The sequence below is a fragment of the Thunnus maccoyii genome, chromosome 13 (genome assembly GCF_910596095.1).
Source record: "Thunnus maccoyii chromosome 13, fThuMac1.1, whole genome shotgun sequence".
Lineage (NCBI taxonomy): Eukaryota > Metazoa > Chordata > Actinopteri > Scombriformes > Scombridae > Thunnus > Thunnus maccoyii.
In genome coordinates this window covers 6254461-6276681 of record NC_056545.1, presented here as the reverse complement: position 1 = coordinate 6276681, position 22221 = coordinate 6254461, and the positions used below count along the sequence as shown (strand labels likewise).

Genomic DNA, 22221 nt, shown 5'->3' with positions numbered 1-22221 from the left:
GAGGAGTAATGAGTGTAATCCTGACTAGATGTATACATTTCTCTAGAAACATCTATAATGCCCATTTCCTTCATGAAGGCATTTATCTTCTTTCTGATTACTATGGAATATGAATTTCCATTAGAAGTCTTGCATTTAGACGTACATTAAAGTTTCCTCCACAAATTAAAATCCCCTGGCTTTTTGTTGCCATTATTTCAAATATCTGTCTATAGAAAGACCAGTCACTACCTGGGGGAACATACGTTAAGAAGACTCACTAAGGTTCCTTCCACTCTCCCAATAATAAAAACAAATCTGCCTTCTTTGTCCCTGAATTCTGATATGTATTCATAATTTACAGCACTTCATAAGTATGTATCACTCATCTAAAAAGTTTAAGTCCTTCCAAGTCCTTCCATTCAAAAATATGTTTTTCCCCTCCGGCTTTTCCCCTCCAGTGTCCTGAACTTTAGGAAGATGAATATACATGTTTGAAGCCCATTTTGTTTAATTTGGTATGCTCAGTATCACTAAGATGAGATTCTTGCAGATCTATTTGAATTTTATCCTTCTTTAATTTCGACAGACTCTTTCCCCTCTTAATCGGATTGAGTACCCCGATAAAGTTTAAAGAGCCTACTAGGTCTAGCTTGCATTTAAGTCACTTAGCACCAATCCCCAATCATACACTTGAAAAGCTTTACCCTCCCCGTAAGAACTGACACAGCGATGCTGTGTTCTGAATTGCATACCGTACTTCTACTTTTCACTTTTAGTATGTACTGCAGCTGCCCTCACAAAGTAGGCTACGTACTGTTGCATGCAGTATGCATATAGTATGCATACAATTGGGACATAATACTTAGTCATAACATTGCGTCTTGAACTTTGAACCTCTTGCATCCGTCGCAGTCCATAGCGCACAATTTGAATATTGTTGACAAAATGGTTGGTGCTTAAATGTGCTGTCATCTGTCTGTGCTCTCTCTGTGGCTCAGTCGATGTGATGTTAGGCAGTAAGGCATGCTAGCTTCCGTACTGCAAAACGCGACTGGATGTACATTGTGGTACTTTTGGCATACTGCATTTGACATACTATGTATTGGGACATAGTAAATCGTTTTCTGGCATACTAAATAGTATGGTAGTATGGGTATTGGAATGCACCCAAGTATGTTGCATTAGTTCCGCCTACCCTCTCTGGTGGACCAACCACTGCTGGGTGATGGAAAACGCATCACTTTTCCTGGAAATGTCACCACCGACACCCAGTTTGTAATACTGCAAATGCAAGGGCTTTCATCAGTGGGCCATAGGCTCAGTCACTATTGTGTTATCTCATTCGGCAATAGATAGTGACTTAACAGTAATTTAAATGAAAATCTTTGAGATTATTACTTTAAACTCCAATTTTCAATGAGCACAACCAAACTTTCAGTATTCAGCAGATGAATGTGAAAACAGCCTTCTGTGTTAAACTCTGCACATTCATCATTCTGCACAGTGAAGCTCAAACATCCAACTGTAGGAACAAGAAGAAAAACATATTTTTGAATGGAGGGACTTTAACTTTTTAGATGAGTGATAACATAGGCTACAAAACCTAAAAGCTCTGCAAAGCAAATTTTATAGACATAACCCTTAGAGGAGCTGTTAAGAAGTTGTACATGGTCACATAGTGAAAGCTGACATAAGGACGTAAGGATCAGTGTGTGCAGTGCAGCAGCAGAGGTCTCTATTTCGCGGTATAGTTGTCAAACGGGGCACTCCCAGGAGCAGACGAGTTGACCAATCCGAGCGTTTTAAATCCAGCCGGAAAAGGCGAAGTGATCCATAATGAACTGTTTTGGCCACGACCACAGTGCACGAGAAATATGAGAATGAATCGCCCACGCGCTGATTCAGCTTCACGTGTTGACCATGCAAACTCAGTGATGTAAACTTTGCTTCACATTCTTCCTTACATATGTCTCAGATATCTCTAATCTGCTATAAACTGCCTACGCATCCAGCTTGCCTGTGCTCTGTCTGACAGACTCTGCACCAAACTGCGCTCAGATTTTTCTCTATTTAACATTTCCCTGCTGACTGGTGGACTTGCTCACACATTTTTATGTGAATAAGATCTTTATATGGGATATTAGAAACCATTATTTAGTTCGGCATACGCACAATGTTTGAAACAGCTCTTCATTCGTGTAAAATTATGAATTGTGTAATTGGTACGCCAGATGTTCTCCAATGAAGATGCACTGTCGAAGGCGGATATAAAAACACTAGGGGTCGCATCATAAATGTTACATATTATCGCGGAAAATGTTGTTTTTGTTGATTTCATTCATGCCGAATTAAAAAGGGAGCACCAGTGATGGGAAAGGATATTGACTAATGCAATGTGAGTCATGTATTTTGACCGATGAACGAGTCCCATATTAAATCGCCGTACGTTTAAACGGACCACGTCACAGAGATGGGTTAGTCTGTAGTCTACTCATCTTTCCCCCAGGAGGCTCTGCTTCCCAGCCCCTTTGTTCAGTCTAGCCGGTGGGTTGAGTCACAGGGAGGCTGTGCTAACCCAACATATCCACACACACACATACACACACAGTGGGAACCGACAAGAGCAAGAAGAGACCGACAAAAAAAAGGGAGAGATTATCCAGGAGTACAGCGTTTTTAATCAGACCGCCAGACAGCAGGAAAAGTTGGTTTTCAGTGTTGCTGATGCTGCGTTTCGTTTCGGAAACCATCGGGACTCGTGTGCCAGTGTCCGGCCACTAAAACGGCGATTCATGTCGATTATCTGCGCTCTTTGGTAGCTGCTGTAGCTCTCATCCTGAAAATGAACCGGCGGGCCTGCTGCTAAACCATCACCGGTCTGTTGCTCAGTCTGTGCAGTTGTTGCCATCATCCACTGATCCACGCTGACTCCCCTTTCAGTTTCTGCTCAGCATCCATATTTGCATCCCAGGGAGTGGCAACCACTGATCCCCCCCTTTCCCTGGCAAGAAAATTCAAAGTTGGCCGCTTCTCGGACACTCCTCGGGCGCTTTAATTTCACATAGGAAGGTGAGTATTTTCCTGTATTAATGCACATTTGTATCATTTTTTCCGGGAGGGAGTCAGGGTTTAAGTGAAGGACAGTCTGGACCACGTTGCCGCAGTAGCTACAACAATGGATCAAACATTTTGTTGAGGTGCGCATTATCACACAAACGCTTTCAGCCTGTTTTCAGCGATATCAGGTGTCGACTGGAAAATTCATTCAGGCCTTTATGAAGAAGAATAGCTTAAGCTATCTTGAAATCACAGCAGTCGACACCCAGGGCCTCATTTTTTTTTACTTCAGTTATAGCAAAAACCATCAGTCTCGACAGCTTTAATAAGACTGATCTAAAATTAAAATGCCCATTTTTCATTATATGAATGTGGATAAAAATAATATATAAAATGATGGATAAGCTATGCCAGAAATCAGCTGGCTTTCTTTTCTAATTACCCAGTGTTTTAGTCTAAAAGCCTCCACCAGATGTGTGTTGTTTATTGTAGGCTCTAACAGCATTATTTCTCCTTAATGGTCTTTGAGCTATGATTTGTAGGCCATGCTCCACTTGGGCACCGGCCTACATTGACTCTCAGTCATATTATCACTCTGTTGAAATTGATAAGTTAACCATGAATGAATATATGAAGCAATGGGGCGTTATTAATAATAATAAATCAACTGTGACACATCCAATGATAATAACAATAGTTTGGCTTACTGTAATTACCATGGATTACCAGGTGTTGATCAGGTTAACATGGATTCTTCCTAATTTATAGATAAACTGTCAAGTACAGACCCAAGTAAGACACAACTTAACTTGCCGTAGGAGTGTCTCTGTGTCATTACAGTCTGTGGTTGCTGATTAATGAGTTGTGGGCTCACCGCCTTGCTCAGGGGCACTGCAGCAGTAGTGTAGTATTACAACATGGTAACAGAGCCGACCTCTCATTCGTTTCTGTTTCTACCTTTAGGTCGCTGTAACCGGCTGTCAACACAAATGTGAATGTGTTTGTAGCCAGAAATAAACACATGTAATGCACGGCGTCGTTTCTGTCAGTGTTAACTCTTACTGTCAATATGAATCTTTGTTTTTTTTGTCATTATATGGCTATATTGATATATAAAAATCACTCAAGGGAACCGTGGTTTCCTCTAAGCCAGTGATTCCCAACATTTTTCTATTACTCATGACCCCTAGTCATAATTTATGGCCTAGAATCAACATGAGTTGGGAGTAGTTCAACCAAAAAGTGATCTTTACTTCTTAGACTGCTTCATTTGAAGGCCTGAAGAGTAAGAGGTATTTCACATGAAAACATTTTAAGAAGAAAAACATTTTTTGTAATATAAATGTTGCATTTTTCCTGCCTTATCCTTTGTTGCCCCTTAGATTGATCTAGTGACTTCTCAGGGGATCCTAACCCCTAGTTTGCTGCTCCAAGCAGATACTTTTAGTAAATAGTAGGTAGGAATGTAAGTTTGCACAAAATATGGTTGTTTCCAAACCATGATAAGATTGAAAAATGCTCAATGTTTGGAAATCTCTGGAAAAACACTGTGCTGTTTTGCTTTAGTGTACAAACAGCCACAAACACTGTGTGCACCCGTCCATAAACATTCAGTGAAATCCAGTTGTTGTTGTTGTTGTCAGTTGTCCAACTTAGGTCTCCAATTGTCTGCTCCATTCATACAGGTTTCACAAGCTTGCACTTGAAAACATCACCCCTTATCCTGCTTATTTATCATACTGTTAATTATTCCCACAGTTATCACTTCCTTCTCCCTCCCGTCTCATTCCAGCAGCTAAACATGGAGAGCGACAGCCACCGCTCCCGCATCTAGTGCCTGATCCACAAGCCTTCATCACCCAGGGAGGAGCTCTCAGGTCCTGGCCGTCTCCCTGCTACTGTAGAATGAATATGCTCAAATCCAGTGGACTGAAAATCCCTGGCCGCGGGCCCAAGCATTCCAGCCCAGTGGGAAGGACCTCAGCGGGTGGAACCTCTAGCCCTGTTGTCCCCAAAGACAGTAAGTTACTTCCTCCTCCTGACCCCATGTGGAAAATATGAGGAATTTCTGTCTTCCACTTATTTCTTCTCATCCCCGGAAGTGGCTTGGACCATTTATTTGTGTTAATGACTCACTAGAGCACAGCTGCGGTAGATTACATGCACACAGTTTCCAAAGTGTTTTTGTATAATGGCAAGAAAAGCATGGGATGAGCACCTTGTAGTGTGTTCCTGATCTTGGAAGTTAAGTCGGCCTTCCTTAAGGACCTGATTTTTGCTGGAAGTGTTTTCTTTAATTCATCTTCCAGTGGATTTACTCAGATCTCCAATTCAGCTTTTCTTGTTGCTTTCAGCAGTTTGGATGCATGTGCTGCTCTCTCTCATTATATTTTATAGAAAATAGTAAATAATCATGTTTCAGCCAGAAAGGCATTCATTACACTTTATTCAATTCCACCAATTTTGGATTAATTTTCTCTCTGTTATATGAAGTGTGGCAACTGCTTATTTCATAGTTTGTGGGTTTATGCAGTTTTTCTCTTGTGCTATTTTAAAGGAGCACTAACTTTTTTTAAAATAATAAAAATGGATTAAAGTTAGAGTCAGTCATTCTGGAGAAAGATTGTTGATATACGAACTAAACACCCAAACAAATACACAACTCCCTTCGTGCTCCCTCAGAAACTCCGCCCCTCAAATTCATGGACACGCAATCGCCATGGCAACGACCAAAAGAGAAATATGGCAGAATCCAGAGCGATGTGTCAGCTGTAGAGTCACTTCTGTTCCTCTCACACATTATCACGTCTCATGTGAGCACGACAGTTCATCCACACTCTCCGCCTCTCTGCGGCTTCCTAACTTCTCACTCGGCCCACGTTCAGCGTCTCTGTCCACAGAAGCAGCCGTCTGTTAGCTGCAGCTCCTGGGGAGCTGAGAGGACAGCGACCAGACAAACTGTCTTCACCAGGCTGACTGGCAACAGAAATTTACTGAACAAAAACAAGACAGAAACAGACTCAGAGTGTAAATAAACACAGAGGGTCTCTGTGAGACTGTCTCTGATTCAGTGTGGGTTGATACATTTCATAAAATCGAAGCAGATCTGCTCCATGAGAAAACACGAACACCCCCTGCTTCTGATTGGCTGGAGTAGTGTTGTGTGGCTCGCTCCACCACTGTGTTTACATGTCCATTTACAGAGCCAGTGCTTTGGATGGACATCAGATGTTTTTTTTTCAGCACACACACAGAACTGACAGCTAGCAGACCGTGAGGAGATATTTGATGAATTTGACAAAAAGTGTATCGGATTAGAATCGCTGACTTTACCTTTAAATGACCATGTGAAATGTGAAAGGGATCACCTGTAGTGACAAACCCACCTGACTCCACAGTTCCCCTCAGCACTACAGAGCACTTTAGCATCTATCAGCTCATTATTTACTTCACTGTTTTGGTAAACCCTCACCGTTCTCATAAACCCTCTTTCCAGCTGCAGCAAACAGCTGATATCAGTGAAAAAACTCTGATAAAGCCACTGTACACTACTCGTCCAGCACCAAAGGGCAGACAGACAAATTAAGCAACTAGCTGGTGAACATAGTGGAGAATTTAGCATCTAGAGAGCCAGATATTTCCCTTAGGAGTTGGTGGAGACCAAAACAGAGCTAAAAGGAGGGTGGATATTAGACTTACATTCATCAGGTGGTCAGAAACACAACTCCAAATGAATGCTAATGTTGCTCTGTGTCAGCTGAATGTGTAAACAAGCATCTTTTTGGCATATCAACTTTATACGGCGATATTTACAGGTAAATATCGTGTTTTGTTTACAGCAGCCAAAAAAATAGTGGGTGCTGCTTTTATTCTATTCAGATACTGTTTTTATTGTGAAGAAGATGTAAAGCAAAATAGCTTTTTATTTTAAAGTATGATGATATTCCCAGAAGGCCTTTTAAGCAAATATGTTTTCTGACCCACAGCACCAAAAACAGCGCTTGAAAGCATTATCACCCACTTGCAGGGAATACAAAAATCCACAAATACAAGACAACTTTATTATGATTGACACAAAAAGAAAACCTGGAGAAAGAAAAAATGCAACAGAAATCTAAAAAGGTAGAAGAATGTAGCACATAAAATTGTTCTACATGACTTCAACCTTACAGCTACTGAAACACTACCAACCAAAATGAGACATTTCAGGAAAACAATCTAAAACAAAATTACAACCCCTGCCTGTAATCACAGCTGTTCTCACAGTTTTAGCTCACATGACAGCCCCGTCCCACCAGCTTCACGCACATGTCAGTTCTCTTTCTGCTGAATTAAAGCTCCAGCTGAAGTGAACACAACAGAAGAATAGCCAGCCCACTTTGGCTGATAGTACACTTTTTTTTCTCATTAGCATCAGTGTGTATGAGAGGCTTTTTTATCCGAGGCTGCCACAAGTGTGTCATGGTTCATGGTTACTGTGGAATTTCATGAGGGCGAGGGAAGAAAAAAACACAGTTTCAACACAGGAAGTGTAACATTTACTGAACCATATACTGTTACTAATTACTTCAGTGCACTGCCAGAGATCTTATTTAATATTATGTTGATGGTTTTCTTAATTTTGAGCTATTGCAGGGGCAGACCTCAACTGTGCAAGTGACTAATAAGATGTTAAAGTGGTGCAAATACCTGAAACCCTGCTCTAGTTCATATTTTCCTATGCTCCCTCTGGATGCTGTGAATGTTAAAGCAGCTTTAATTGATATTTTTATAATAACAGAGTATCAAATCACAATATGCAACATCAGAAGCGTCTCTCGTAGTGATGAACCTACAGAGAATTATCAGCCACTCTGCAAGCTCCCCTCGGCTTTACGGAGCTTTATAGCGAGTTTCAGCTCATTGTTTAGCTCTCTGGCTGCAACTTTACTGTTTTGGTTCACTCTCAAAGCTCTCATAGTGTTGTTTCAGCCGCAGCAGGCACCTGTTTTTAGGGAAAAAGCTCTAAAAAGTCTTTTTATTTATTTATTCTCTTTTCAAATGTTTAGATTCTCTGTCTCCAGCTTCTTAAATGTGAACATTTTCTGGTTTCTTTAGTTCTTTATGACAGTAAACTGAATATCTTTGAGTTGTGGACTGTTGGTCGGGACAAAACAAAAACACCTGAGGTTGCATCTTGCAGCTTTGGGAAATAATGATCGAGATTTTTCACCATTTTCTGACATTTTAAAGACTAAACGACTAATCGATGAATTAAGAAAATGACAGATTAATCGATAACAAAAGTAATTGTCGGTTGCAGAAAGCAACTGTTTTTTTAAGAAGTTCATCATATCAACGTCAAAGGGTAGGATGTGTCAGTGTTGTGTTCACTACTTGTTTCTGCTGCCCTTAAATGGCCAAAAAATCAGTTAATGCAGGTTTAAATTAAAGTTAGATGTGAAGGACACTGTTTAAATCTGTTTCTGCCTCAGAAATGAAAAAAATCGAGTGCAATAGCAAGATATGAATATTCGTCTCAAACTGTGTGTGACAACACTGTTGATGCCTATAAATCTGTGAACTATGTCCTCAGAGACTTATTTGAAAAGCTGTTTGAATGTTATAAAACACATTTCAAAGAACATTAAGCATATTCTTTCCACACTTTGTTAAATCCATTTATACAGTGAGCGGTGTGAGAGAAAGGAAGCACAAATTGCTTTCATTTGTCCGTCCAAGTCTGTGTTTGGGCCCGGAGGTCATTTTTGTTTCTCTCTTTGTTGAGGGCAGAACAGCTCAAATTGTGTTTGAAATCATCCTGAACTCCATTACCAGCTCAAAACGTTAATCCCTTAATGTTGCACACAGACCGAAGCCTGTTGCTCGGGGCTTTTCATCTGCTAGGTAGCTGTCCTTATGTGACTAGTGCTCATCACATCAATAAGTGAATTCTTGACTGTGGTTTTAAACAGTCTGTTTCTAACACGAAGGGACTCATAAGTTTTCTCGCATCCTGTTTATCAGCAAAAGAAAATACACAATCATGACCAATGAAGCATTGCTTTCATTCCCCAGTCTCGTACTTTATGCATGTAAACACTGTATGTAGTGATCCTGTGTTACTACGTTAGTGGGGGAAATATAGTATTTTCCATGGCAGGCGGTTTTTTCATTTATGACCAGTGACAATGTATTTAAAAATATCTTTAATTATCATTCTTATTAGCCAGAATGCAAGTACAAATATGTTGAATTTTAATTCTGACTGGTCACATTGTAATTAATGCATTTGTGTTGAAACGCCTTCCCCTAAATATCTTTTTTAAGATATCCAAAACATTTTGGTAGATATATGAATTATATAAAGATATATGAACTATAAAATACGTGAAAAACCATCAAACTGCACTTTTAAAGTCATGCAGAGTAGCTGAGATCAGGTCTGTCCAATACTTAAGGAGCACTTAGATCACATAGGAGCCTTTTTTGAGCTTTTTGAGCAGATCCTTTTATAAGTGTGATTAATTCCTGGTTTAACCGTCTCTGTCGGCCAGTTGGCTGGTTAGTCAGTCAGCCTACCTGGTTTAAATAGGAGGATACCTTGTGCCCTTGATTATTATGATTTATTTATTTTTTTCAAGAATCATGTTACCTCAAGTTGGCTATAAAACACTAATAAGATATCGGTGGGATATTACTGATGCCTCAGTAATAAGATAAAGGGATTAGTTTCCTGTCCCAGATAGTCTTAACTCTGACCTGGCCTAGTACTCAAACTCTCAACCCTCTTGTTTGTTGGTTCTAGCTGGGAAGATTTTGGGAAGCGGCCACGGTGTCGGAAGTTGGCAGAGTTTACTTTTTCTAAATTTAAAGAAGTGTTTCAGCCTCTTGAGGAAGCTGTAGCCGTGTAGGAAGCGAATAGAGGAAAGCATCTCAGCCTTTCCTCTGCATCATTTGATGAGAAAATAACAGCCACCTCTCGTGATGCCACGTCTCCTGTGAACCTCGAAAGCTGGTGTCAAATCAGAAATATCTGCCTTTTTGGAAAGATATAAATTCTTGTATTTGTTTGACTCTCTACTCTCATACAGTACACACCCGTACTTACTGCACCACGACTTTACATCTCTCTGACATCGGAAATATTACAGTCTTTGTACCTTCAATATTCAACAACAATTCGACAGCAATAGACATGATTTCAACCTCTCTCTCCAGCTCTCTGTAAAACTTTTTTTTCTTTTACACAACTACTTCTGTGACTCTTTTGTGTTAAGTGCAGCACCATGAATGCCTTGGAGGAGAGACTGTCCCAAAATGTGCCTTGGTTATAATTTGTATAGCCTACTTATCGAGTCTTGTCTCTTATGGCAGGATTTTCGCCCCGCCCTCAGGTGTGGCTATTTGTAACAGTTATAAAGACCTAAATTTAGACTTGGTTAGACATCACTTGATAAGAACTGGTTCGTTTCAAGCGGTTTTAAGCCACAAGCATCCACCTAAAGGTTATAAACGACATGGAAGCACAACAATCAAAACTTCTCATGATGTATTTGTCTTGCTTATTGTGACAGTGGGTTTTGTGTCAAGAGGTTTGAAGAGAAAAATGCTCTAAAAATGGACTCAAAGGACATCAAGATATCGTGATATAGTCAATTTTGGTAGAAACTCATTTGAGAAACGTAGATAACCACATGTTAATATCTGCTTCTGGCAAATCCAGTGATTCATCACCTTTATGCAACAGTCATGTAAATCCAATAATGCCATAAATCAGTCCTGCTCATTAATGTGCAACATGGCCCACAATGAGAGGGAGAGAGAGCTACCGCAATAGAAAAGCCAAATTCCACAATTGGATCCATGATCGGATATTTGTGTGTATCCCATAATAGTTGTTTCACATCAGTTGTTAAACGGTGGATTGCCTGTTGAAACTGCTCTTTGTGTCCGTAGTTTTATACCTTATAAGTGCTTAATAGCAACAGTCATTCCATAACTTGCAGTTCACTCTGATCAAAATTGATCACAGACATTATTATGTCAGCTGGAATGAAGAGAACAGTACATTCCTTGTAAATAACGTGACTGAAGGCAAATTCACTCCCAGAACAGAACAAAATAGAGCTTTTATGATTTTGGTTCAGTGTCATTTGACCTCACGTTGCACCAAAACCTGAAAAGACTCCTCTTTCAAAACTGATACTATTAGAAAACTGCAACTGTGTTGTTTACATAAGCAAGATTTTTTTACAGTGAATCACCTCTTACGTGAAAAATAAAGAAGGTGAACCACATCACAGAGCTCATGCCTATCAGGTGAAAGAAAGTTGAATCATTTTCAGTTTAATCCCTTTTCCTGTTCTTCTCATCTCCAACCATTGTTGCCAAAATCTCAAAGGTTCCTTAAACACTGTCCAGTGAACAAACTATCGAACCATGTGATGAAACAAGCCCTAGATTACAGTTGCAATTAACAATTATTTACATTATCAACTAGTCTGTGGATTATTTCATGAATTAGTCAATAAAAGTCTATAAAATATATATAAAATATTAGAAAATGGTGAAAAATGTTGATACAAATTGCATAACGCAACCTAAAATATGTTGTTTTGTCCCAAAGAACAGTCCACAACCCAAAGATACTCAGTTTACCATCATAGAGGACTGAAGAAACCAGAAAATATTCACGTTTAAGAAGCTGGAACCATAGAACTTAGCATTTTTTCTTAAAAAAAAAAAAAGATTATCCAAATAGCTGTTGATTAACTTTTTGTCGAATGACTAATCAATCTTTGCAGCTCTATCCAAGATCTCCTGTAACTTGGCAACATGAGGCCAAATCAACCAAATACAAACATGCAACCAAGGAAATGTATCTACTGCTGTTGAAAACACAGAGAAAGAAATGTGATTTAATTACAGCCCTGTAATAACCCACCAGTGATCTGTTCTCCCTGTTTACTGAAAGTTTGACCCAAAAAAGTTTAATTGGTCATTTGAAGAGATAATAATACCACTGAAAACCTGTTTGTGCTGATTTGTCCCTCAAATGTGGGACATAACTTGTGGATGTTGATGTCCTTCATGTCTACAATGATATTAGATCGAATCACAGTACATTTAAAAGCAACAAATTGATCAAAAGTCAAAAACATTCAAGCTCAACCCCCTCCATCTGTTACAGTCTGTGCCGCTCAGCCTTACACAGCTGCCACAGTCACTGCCGAAGACAACAACACAATGTCAGCTTTGACTGACTGATAAGCCCAATTTAAAACAAAAAGAACAAATGAGGGAGTGAAGATGATAGTCATTGTGGAAAATGATCATAAATAAGCAGACTTAAAGAGGCCAGAGAAAGAGGTATGTGTGTAAGCAAAGCGGGGAGAGATGGGGGGATAATTGGGAGGAGGAGGAGGAGGAGGAGGAGGGACGGGAGGAAGCTGTAGAGGTTTCATTGTGCAGAGCTGATGAATAGTGGGATTCAGATGGTGGTGGGAGGTGGCCAAGCACAATAGTGAAAGTAAAGGCTGTGTTTCCAGTCTTCCTTCTGCCGAGGATCCTTTTACCCTCGCTCTCTTGTTGCCGCAGCAACCCAAATCATGGGTTACTCAGGTTTTTGAAACGCCACGCTGGGTTTGCTGGCCTGGATCAGATGTTGCATTGCTTTTACAAAAATCACTGTACAGTATGTTAATAACCGACATGTATTAGAGGTCATATAATGTTCCTAAAGGCACTTGTAACACAATAACAGTGTAATTTTTTCTGCTTATCGCAGCTATAACTGCATCAGCATATACTGTATGTATGGTCAATAAATGCATACATACAAGAAAATGCAGCAACTAGTTAATTAATGGAACGACTAGTTAATTAATTAATTACTCGATCGACAGAAAATTGATCAGCAACTGTTTTGATAATCAAATAATCATTTTAGTCATTTATTAAGCAAAAATACCAAACATTTGCTGGGTGCAGCTTCTCAGTATCTTTGGGTTTTGGACTGTTCAGACAAAACAAGACATTTATTTAGACGGCACCACGGGCACTAAGAAATTGTAAAGTGCATTTTCCACTATTTTCTGACGATTTACAGTGAAAAGTCCCCATTACATTATTTGTGCTAAGACAAGTTTATTTTTACACTGGAAAATCCGCTCAGTACAGTTCTTTGACACAGTTCTTATAAATAATAAATAAATGTAATGGATGATGATGTGTTTTTTTGTTTTGTTTATGTAAAAATAATGATATATACATATATCTTGGCTGGTCTATATGATCATCAACTTTTTTGTAGGTGCAGTATGAGAAATGTAGGATCCTGTGTTTTTGGGGCTTGACCCATATTAGGGACTAATGCATAAAAATATGTCTCTTGAAAGTCCCCGATAATTATGCAAATACAATATTAAATTGCTGAAATACTTTTTTTTTTACACTATAGAATAGGATTTTATATTTCTGAAATCCTCCACAGTACCATATGATATGGTGCCTTATGATAAGGTCATCTGAGGAGATGTGTGTTCACTGGAAGCTAAAATTAACTGACTTTCCCACCAGTGATATCTCTTTAAAGCATATCAAGTTACAATGTGATCTTAAAGGTGCAGTGTGTAGAATTTAGTAGCGTCTAGCAGAACAGACTTGGCAGAAATGGAAGATAATATTTTAATTAGTGTATAATCATCAACCTACCCACTGTAGGTTCTCTCACACGCTTGTGGGAGGGGGAGGGGTATTCACCGCCAGATGCCACTAAATCCTACACACTGGTCCTTTGAGAATACATTTTACTACATAATTTTCAGTATTTGCTTTTAAAGACATTTTCACAGATTAGAAATAATTGTCAGTCATACTTTTTTTTTTTAATCTCTGGATGATTTTGACATAGTTAAATCAAAATCAATGAGAAATGACTGAATGATAACAGAAATGTTGGATGATAACTTTGTTAGCTGGAAGGTTTTCTCGGTTATATTTTCAAACCATCACTGGAACTGTGATCCAGCTGAGCTGCAGGAAACGCTGCTGCGCCCCAGGCCACATTCATTTTGACACATTACCGATCGATGAGAGACCTGGCTGCTCCCATGTTCAGACTGTCAATATCTTACGGTCAGCTGACATTTTTGTGTGAAATGTTACAGTACAATACAAAATGAGGCAAGAGCAAATGGACTACACTTTGGAAAATGTCTCTTCTTAAAATAATCACTTGGGATTTTGCAAAATTGTCAGCGACAGTTTTCCCCCAAAATAAACATCCACCAGAAGCAGCACATTCCTAAAAACTTTCAAACTGTATCATCAAGTGAAAACCTCTTTGAAGTTTTACCAATTTGCATTCATGCCGAATGTGTCTCTCATAACAACATATGGGAGCAATTGGGGCAGAAAGAAAGCACAACCATTGGGGGCCCACAAAGCCCCAGGCCCTCTCTTAGGGTGTTGGGGAGACAGCCCTGGCACCAACCATTCCTGCACACACACACACACACACACACACAAACACTCACCCACATACTCATACATACACAGATAAACACAGACTTTTACTGGCAGTGCGGTGCAGTAGACCGCGTGCTAATGGTGCCCTGCTCAGTTTACAGGCTGCTGTGGAAAAAAACAGACCCAGCTCATCTGTGTGTCAAACAGATGATATCACAGGGCTGAGAGGCAGGGTTAATCACCACCGGTATATCACAGATACGTCTCTCTGACCCACTTTTCAGGAATTAGAGAAACACCTAATCTTGCACAAATTATACAGTTGTGCTGCTATGCTGCCACACAAGCAGTTTTTTTTTTTTTTTTTGCCAGCATGACACGGTCAAACAGGATGAATAGTGTGAAGGCGATTCTGCTGGACTGAATGGGGATGTCCTCACAATGTATGCAGTGTTTAGAAGGTTGTGGCTTGGAGAATGTGATTACAATAACAAGTACTGATCTACTTTCCATGCACATGTTACAACATTACTTTTATTTCAGTGCTGTTCATGTTTCTTGCTATTGGGACCTGCTTTTGTTTTTGTTATATGGACACTGTATAACATGTAAAATAATATATAATATGTCTCTTTTTCTCCAGATGCTCCACTCAAGCCTATCACACCAACTAAAATCTCAGAAGAAGGCGATGATGTTTTGGGGGATTACACAGTGGGTGAGCAGGTCTGGGTCAACGGTGTCAAACCAGGAGTTATTGCCTACCTAGGGGAGACCCAGTTTGCCCCGGGACAGTGGGCAGGCGTGATACTGAATGACCTAGTTGGCAAAAACGATGGTTCAGTGGGCGGCGTGCGCTACTTTGAGTGCCAGCCCCTCCAGGGCATCTTCACGCGACCCTCGAAGCTCAACCGACAGCCAGTGGGAGAGGGGAGCGACAGCCACTCCACTGACTCACTCTCTGCCCAGAATCAGACTCAGCAAGGCGGCAGTGGTGCCCCTCCTGGCCAGCGGGTGGTAGTGCCACTCAGAGAGGGCTTGCTCAACAGCGCCGTGAAAACGGGCAACGAGTCGGGGTCCAACATGTCTGATAGTGGTTCGGTTAAGAAAGCTGGAGATAAGGATCTTCGAGTGGGAGATCGAGTTTTAGTAAGTAACTTTGTGGTCGTTGTGGTTTTTTTTTTGCTGTAATCATGTTCATACTGGCCATTAAGAGAACCCTTCTTAACACACTTTCAATGTAAGTGATGGGGGACAAAATCCCACAGCCCTCCTTCCATGCAAAAATGGATCGAAAGTTTATTTGATGATGGCTTCAGTTATCTAAATTTGTCTGATTAACTTGTATATTGTATATCGTTCAAAAGTTTTGTCTTTTTAGTTCCAAATTCCCTCTTGTTGTTATGATCGTTCCACCGCAGCTTAACAGGAAAACAATGTCTGTCAAGAGAATTTATTTTACTGAAAAGACTAACTGTGTGAGATATCCACTGTATTTTTGGGGGGATTTTGTCCCCCATCACTTACATTTTTGAGGGTATCTTCTAACGGTCAGTATAAACAGGACAAATGATTACAGCGAGCAAAACATGTTTGGATGCTCATTTGGGCACCTGACTGTTGTTTTGAGAATGACTTGAAAAATAATGAACCTATCCTTTAAATCAGTTTTCAGTAAATATTTGAGAGTAAGGTAATCCATAGTAGCTGAAAGTAATTAGATGATGTTTCAAAGTCTCACTGGGCGGCTAATTACAATTTAATGCAGGCCTCAGTAAAGATGGATTCATGCAGTGTAACGTGATACATGAATGATCCTCAAGGGGAGGAACCGTTTTTCCTTACTCTGTCTATTACAACCTCCACCCAACCTTAATCGTTCAGCTGGTCAAAATGTCCATGGTCATGGTAAACTTCTGCAGGAAGAACATTTTGCTTATTTTCTCATTGACCCCTATTAGCGCATATGATTTTCACTGCATGTAAGTATTTGCCCTGGGTCACATTGCTTCCCATTTACTGATGGGCACAGGGGATAGTTACATCAGACCCTGTGCAGTTGGAAACTGGGAGCTCAAGAAGCCTTCCTACTGGTCAATATTGTAAATCACTCTGGATTACTTTCAGCACTTAAGAGAGGAGAGACCACAGCTGACACATTGATCAGTGAATCCATCTATTTCCTAAGCTTCTCCTGTGTAATCTATCTTAATGTGGTGGCTTGTGATGTGCTGTTATCCAGTTGTCTCACGCCCCCCTCCTCAGCTGTTGGAAATACAACACCGCTTCAAAAATGTTGCAAAATGAGCACAAAGTGTGAAACTCAGATTATGCATTGTATACACAAAGTAAAGATTATTTTCCTCTGCAAGGTATTGAATTGTGATAGTAGCAGGAGTAGGGAACACCGTTTTCTTGCACATTTTGTTGAACCTGAGGCATCTTTGGCACGTAACCAGTACCCGGTCCTGCTCTCTTGCAGAGTAGTAATCTTGAAGGTCAAACTTTGCTGATGTGTTTGTATGTGCATGCCTAAATAGTGGTCATCTAGACATTTCCTCATGTAATTCAGAATGTTTCTCAAAAGAGCTGCAGAAATGTTTCCCAACAGAGAGACGACCTCAGAGGCTAAACACATGATTACTGTCTCCATTTGCCTTGGCACCTTTGACGCCTGAGCACCCACAGGAAGCACAAAACCCTTTTTTGTTTCTCGTCTGCTAGCTTTGATATTTAACCAGAGGCCGTCTCTGCGACTGGAGAGTTTGGTAGAGGTTTCTTTTTCTGTCAGTGGGGTTGCATGTGATGTGGCTGGTGTTATATTTGCATGTTTTGAGAGCCACTCAAATTGCTGCCAGTCAATGAAATTCTCCCTTTACACAAGCATAACCTGATCGTAGTAGCTTCAGCTGGGGGTACATGCAATCTGAATGATTTCATTAAACAGAATTAGAAAGAAATTAAAAAATCATGCTGGAACATCAAAAAGAATAAATTAGCTTTTTTCCAAATTGAATTTCATGCAGTATGAGTCATGCAAATGTTAGACCAACCAAAGATTTTACTGGCTGATACTTTTTAATAACATGTTCATTCACTTATAATAACTTCATTCAAAACATTTCTTACATTTTTTCTACATCAGTCCCTTATGACATGTTTCGTCACATCTACAGCCATGCTAACAGCTCTGTGAGTCTGTACTTTGAGCTAAATGCTATCATCAGCATGCTAATCTGCTCACAATGACAGTGCTAAAATGCTAACATCCTGCATGTTAAGCAGACATAATGTTTACCATGTTCACCATCTCAGTTTAGCATTTAAAAACATGCTAGCATTTGCTAAGTAGCACTAACACAAAGTATAGCTGAGGCTCATGGGAAAGTCATTCATTTTGCAAGTATATAACCGATTTAGTAGATGAATGTGAATGTAAGTACCAGATTTCATGGTATTCCACCCAAAAGTTGCTGAGACATTTTACTCAAAGGAACAAATATGAAAATCATGGTGATGCTAGAGGAAAAGTCAGAGGAAGTCATTAAGATACATCATCTGGAGACTATGAACGCCATCTCAAAATTTAGTAGTTGTTGAGATATTTCAGTCTGGTCTAAACCGACATTTCCAGGTCTTTATTTTAATCTGGGGTTTTACCAGAATATGGTGCATGATTTACAGTTAAAAATAAACTCCATAAAAACTCCTTATTTAACTCATACTGACTGCAGCACCTCAGTTCAGCCTCTGTCTGAAACAGGCTGTTTTAGCTCCTGTCTCTTTAAGGACCCCCTCCCAAGGAGCCCACTCTGTTCTGATTGGCCAGTTCTTGGAAGCTGCCCCTCCGCAGACATCCGCTGGCTCTGGAGGCTAAGTAAACAAACCACGCAACAAACTTTTCTTGCTCTTTACTGGAAATATCAGCTTCTCAAACACATCCGTACATAGTCGAGCCAAAATTGATTCCGAAATATGAGTGGGCAACTCAAACAGCACATGGAAAAACCTTAGCAACAACCATAGCAAAAAAAGCTACGGAACAGACGGCCGTCTATGGCCATGTGCGACAAGCTGACGTCAGCTCATCAAGGTAAAAAAAACATTGCAAATGAAGCATTATAGCAGGTTGAAGCCCTGGCTTTTGACTTGCAGGGAGCATTTCTACACATGTTAACCTCAAGTTCTGGAAGTTTCACCATGTTTAACATAGATATCCAACATCATAACAGTATATAAATAATAGAAAATCACAAACAGCATAATACATACCCTTTAACTCATATGGAACTATTCTATCTTGACTACCTTCTTAGTACAACTTCTAGGTGAGATTGGCAGTAACAGGGAAGAGGATGGGGCTTGTAACTGACTGGCTGTCTCAGCACTGCTGGCACTCTGACACTGAGTGACTGAGACATCACACCATCACGCTGACAGAAAACCAGCTCAGTTTAATGTTTTGTGACACCACAGTGTTTCTTTCCATGCTTTTGTCTTTGGTTTAGGTGAAGGACAAATCAGCGGAGGAATGGAATATTAATTTGACAATGGAAAGATGAAAAGTGACTCACCGTGCCCTTTTTTATTTGTACTGCTAAATCCAGCAGTCTATCATGGATTCATGTATGGGACCTGGGCGCACTCTAGAAATAAGCATTGATTTTTGGAAGATCACTGTTTTTAAACATTTGATAATAAATATTTATCTGTAAAAAAGAACAGATGTGCTAAAACATCTGTGCTGTTTTTTACACTTTCCCACATCCTGTACATTCTGCATATTACTGTGACAACTGCCAGGAAATGGGATTACAGTAATGGAAGTAACCCTACATGTAAGCTATCACAGATGTTGTAGAGATACTGGTAAGAAAAAAAAAAGGAAATGCTTGGTGGATTTAAAAAAAAAAGGAAGGAAGAGCAAAATGTCACAAACATAATTTTAACAAATGTTAAGTGAAGTTTAATTACAGCAGTATCTTACATATTTTAACAAGTTAGGCTGAAATGTGTTCCCTTGGTTTGGCGTTTTATTTCTAAAATGGTAGGTTTTCATCTTCTTAGATATTTAAGGAAATGGTGACAAGTAGGATATTTATACATGTTGATGAGTTTTTGTTTCTCATACATGTGGTCTCCATGTGTGGAAGACATTCAGCAGCTGTCGGCTGTCTCAAGGGCCAGCGTGTGTGGATTTTAGACTGTCTTCCTAAGAGGAAACTCAGTGTGTCGGACTGGGAAGCGACTATGTGGCACCCTGAATACGCAGATGGCAGATGATTTTTCCCTTTTGAATCAAAGTTCACATTTCTTGAGATAACCTGGTTCAAATACAAAAGTGACATGTACAGTTACAAACTATAGTGTATGTACTGTCCTGTGACCTGTCTATTTACTAGATTTATGATAGTTTTGCACAGTAGAAACTCTGAATCTGTGCAGAATATTGAGTCACTGCCAATCGGGGTGGTGTGCAAAAAAAGCAAATAACTTTGTGCACTTATTTTGGAAAAGCGGATGCTGTCTGCAGAAGACTTAATCATGTGACTAGAGCACAACAGATACTGTAAAGCAGAGAGCTGATCAAAATCAACATAATTTGACTTATATATCACAGATATTGCAGTTTTGACTGTATAGTTTACAGAGCAGATGCCAGCACAGCACAGGAGTTGGCACAGTGCTACATCGCAGCTGAGCAGACAGTAGTGGTTAGACTGCTGAGACTAAGTTCATTGTTTATCTGTGAAATACACTGCATTCATTGTCATAATCATAATCAATTGTTTGTAATTTTTGTACTATTTCTACTTTCTAAAGACCTTTTTTCACAACCAGGCATTTTGACTTGTCATAGAAGGAAAAGCACAAGTGTTACTAATAACATTAACGACGTCTGTGTCCTATTCAAGTGTCCCAGTTAGCCATGACAGTGTCACAGTGAGCTGGCGACCTGAAACTGAGGCAGCAAAATGGAATTTAGCCATCATAAATGTTATTATCTACACCTGTGCTTTTCCTACTCTGACATGTTAAAATGTGTTCTCTGCAAAAAAAAGGCCTATTACACTGACCAAATATTACTGTGCTGTCAGTCTATTAGCAGGCATTTGACCCCAGAGAATTGAAACTATGACGTCAGGATGCTGCCTTAGCTTGCAGCTTAGTGAAATGATGCCAGTGAACAAACACACACACACACAATTACTGGTCCAACATTAGGGTAAACCATCCAAAACTGAAAATGCAAAGCTAAATCTTGTCATGAATTTTTCTAGGTATAGTTAATTATTTAAAAATAATCAACCTAGAAATGCGTTTAAATGAAGGTACTATCTATCTCTCAAGTAGTTTGCCAACCAGTCTGAAAACTTTAAACCCTTTTTTCTCAGAGTCTGAAATATCAGTTTACTGCATCTATAGAGTCAAATGAATGAGGAAGTGATTGTGGTTACAATACTGGAGAAATAGTGAAGATCAGGACCATTAGCAACATCCTCTGTGTTATGGGAGCAAAGGGGATTATGGGAAATGTAGTGTAAAATTTAGAACATAGAAGCTTCTTATCTTAATCATGATTTCTTATAACTAAACTAATCACATCTAATCTAAAATGGTGCGTTATGATTTAGTAGAGCGACTAATAGTGTCATTTAAAATCAGTGATGAGTGTTTTTTTTAAGCATTAAAAGCATTTAAGCACAACTTTTAAGCATTTAATTGTGTCCATATTCATTGAAAGTGCAGCAGTCAGCAGTCAGACCTTTTTCCATTTCTGCTGTCAGGTTGGAGGCTCTAAGATGGGAGTCATACGCTACATGGGGGAGACAGATTTCGCCAAGGGTGAATGGTGCGGGGTTGAGCTGGATGAGCCCCTGGGGAAGAATGATGGAGCCGTAGCTGGTACAAGGTATACACACACACACACACACACAGACATTATGTATGCTTCAAGCTCCCCAAATTCCTCTGCTTTTTCCCCTAAAAGGAAATGGAGGGGAAGTCTGTGAATCCATCTGTTCAGCTGTTTGTGCTTTCATCTGTTTGTCCATGAAATTACACTTACTGACCCTCTAGCCCAGAGCCGGTCTGTATCATTTGTTGGCCATGTTTTAACTGTCATATTTAACACGTTTATCATATTCATCATCATTTATTCACCTTTGAGAGTCCTCAGACATTTTTCTTATCCCAGCGCACATTCCTCTCTCTTGATTCTTGGTAAACAGTTTAAAACGGGTGAAAAATGGTGACAGATACCTTGGAGCAAAGCTTGAATTTTAGAAGCCGTTAGCTAAAAGGACAAAAATGGAAAAAGTTCTGTAAGCAGCCAAGTCACTGACACATTCTTCATGAAGAGGTCCAAATCCAGGAGCACTTGTTTATTCGCTTACTGTTTAAACTAAAGATTTTATATAATTGTTCATAGTTTATTGTCTTTTCTCCCAGTATAATTCTCCAATAGTTTAGGACTCAGAATTTATTTGTGTGTGTTTCTATAAAAAGACACAGTAAAGTAAGAAAAAGTGCAGTGTGCAGACAGACAAGAAGCCCAGAGGGGTTTATTCATGGCCTCTGCTTAAACAATGTAAAATTATTTTTGCAAAATCAAAGATACGTGTAGATAATGTAGAGAAAGAGAAGTACATGTTCTAATAAAAAACAAGCTGTTGTTTAAGTAAAAAAGCAAGAAAACAATGTTGATTTAGTTATAATTTAGTGACAGTG

The 22221-nt window shown here is 39.6% G+C and overlaps 1 protein-coding gene across 3 annotated transcripts in view; it reads left to right on the top strand.

Annotated features, from left to right (window-relative positions):
* The first annotated feature begins 1831 nt into the window (after nucleotides 1–1831).
* Nucleotides 1832–22221, top strand: part of clip2 (CAP-GLY domain containing linker protein 2) — a 49382-nt gene continuing 28992 nt past the window's right edge. Inside the window, exons 1-4 of one of the 3 annotated variants that reach the window (XM_042430123.1) lie at nucleotides 1832–3051; nucleotides 4832–5059; nucleotides 15134–15639; nucleotides 21279–21403. In XM_042430123.1, the coding sequence (XP_042286057.1) occupies nucleotides 4945–5059; nucleotides 15134–15639; nucleotides 21279–21403 (746 nt within the window). In that variant the 5' untranslated portion in view covers nucleotides 1832–3051; nucleotides 4832–4944. The remainder of the gene's footprint in view (nucleotides 3052–4831; nucleotides 5060–15133; nucleotides 15640–21278; nucleotides 21404–22221) is intronic. The other 2 variants (XM_042430124.1, XM_042430125.1) reach the window with 2 other exon arrangements.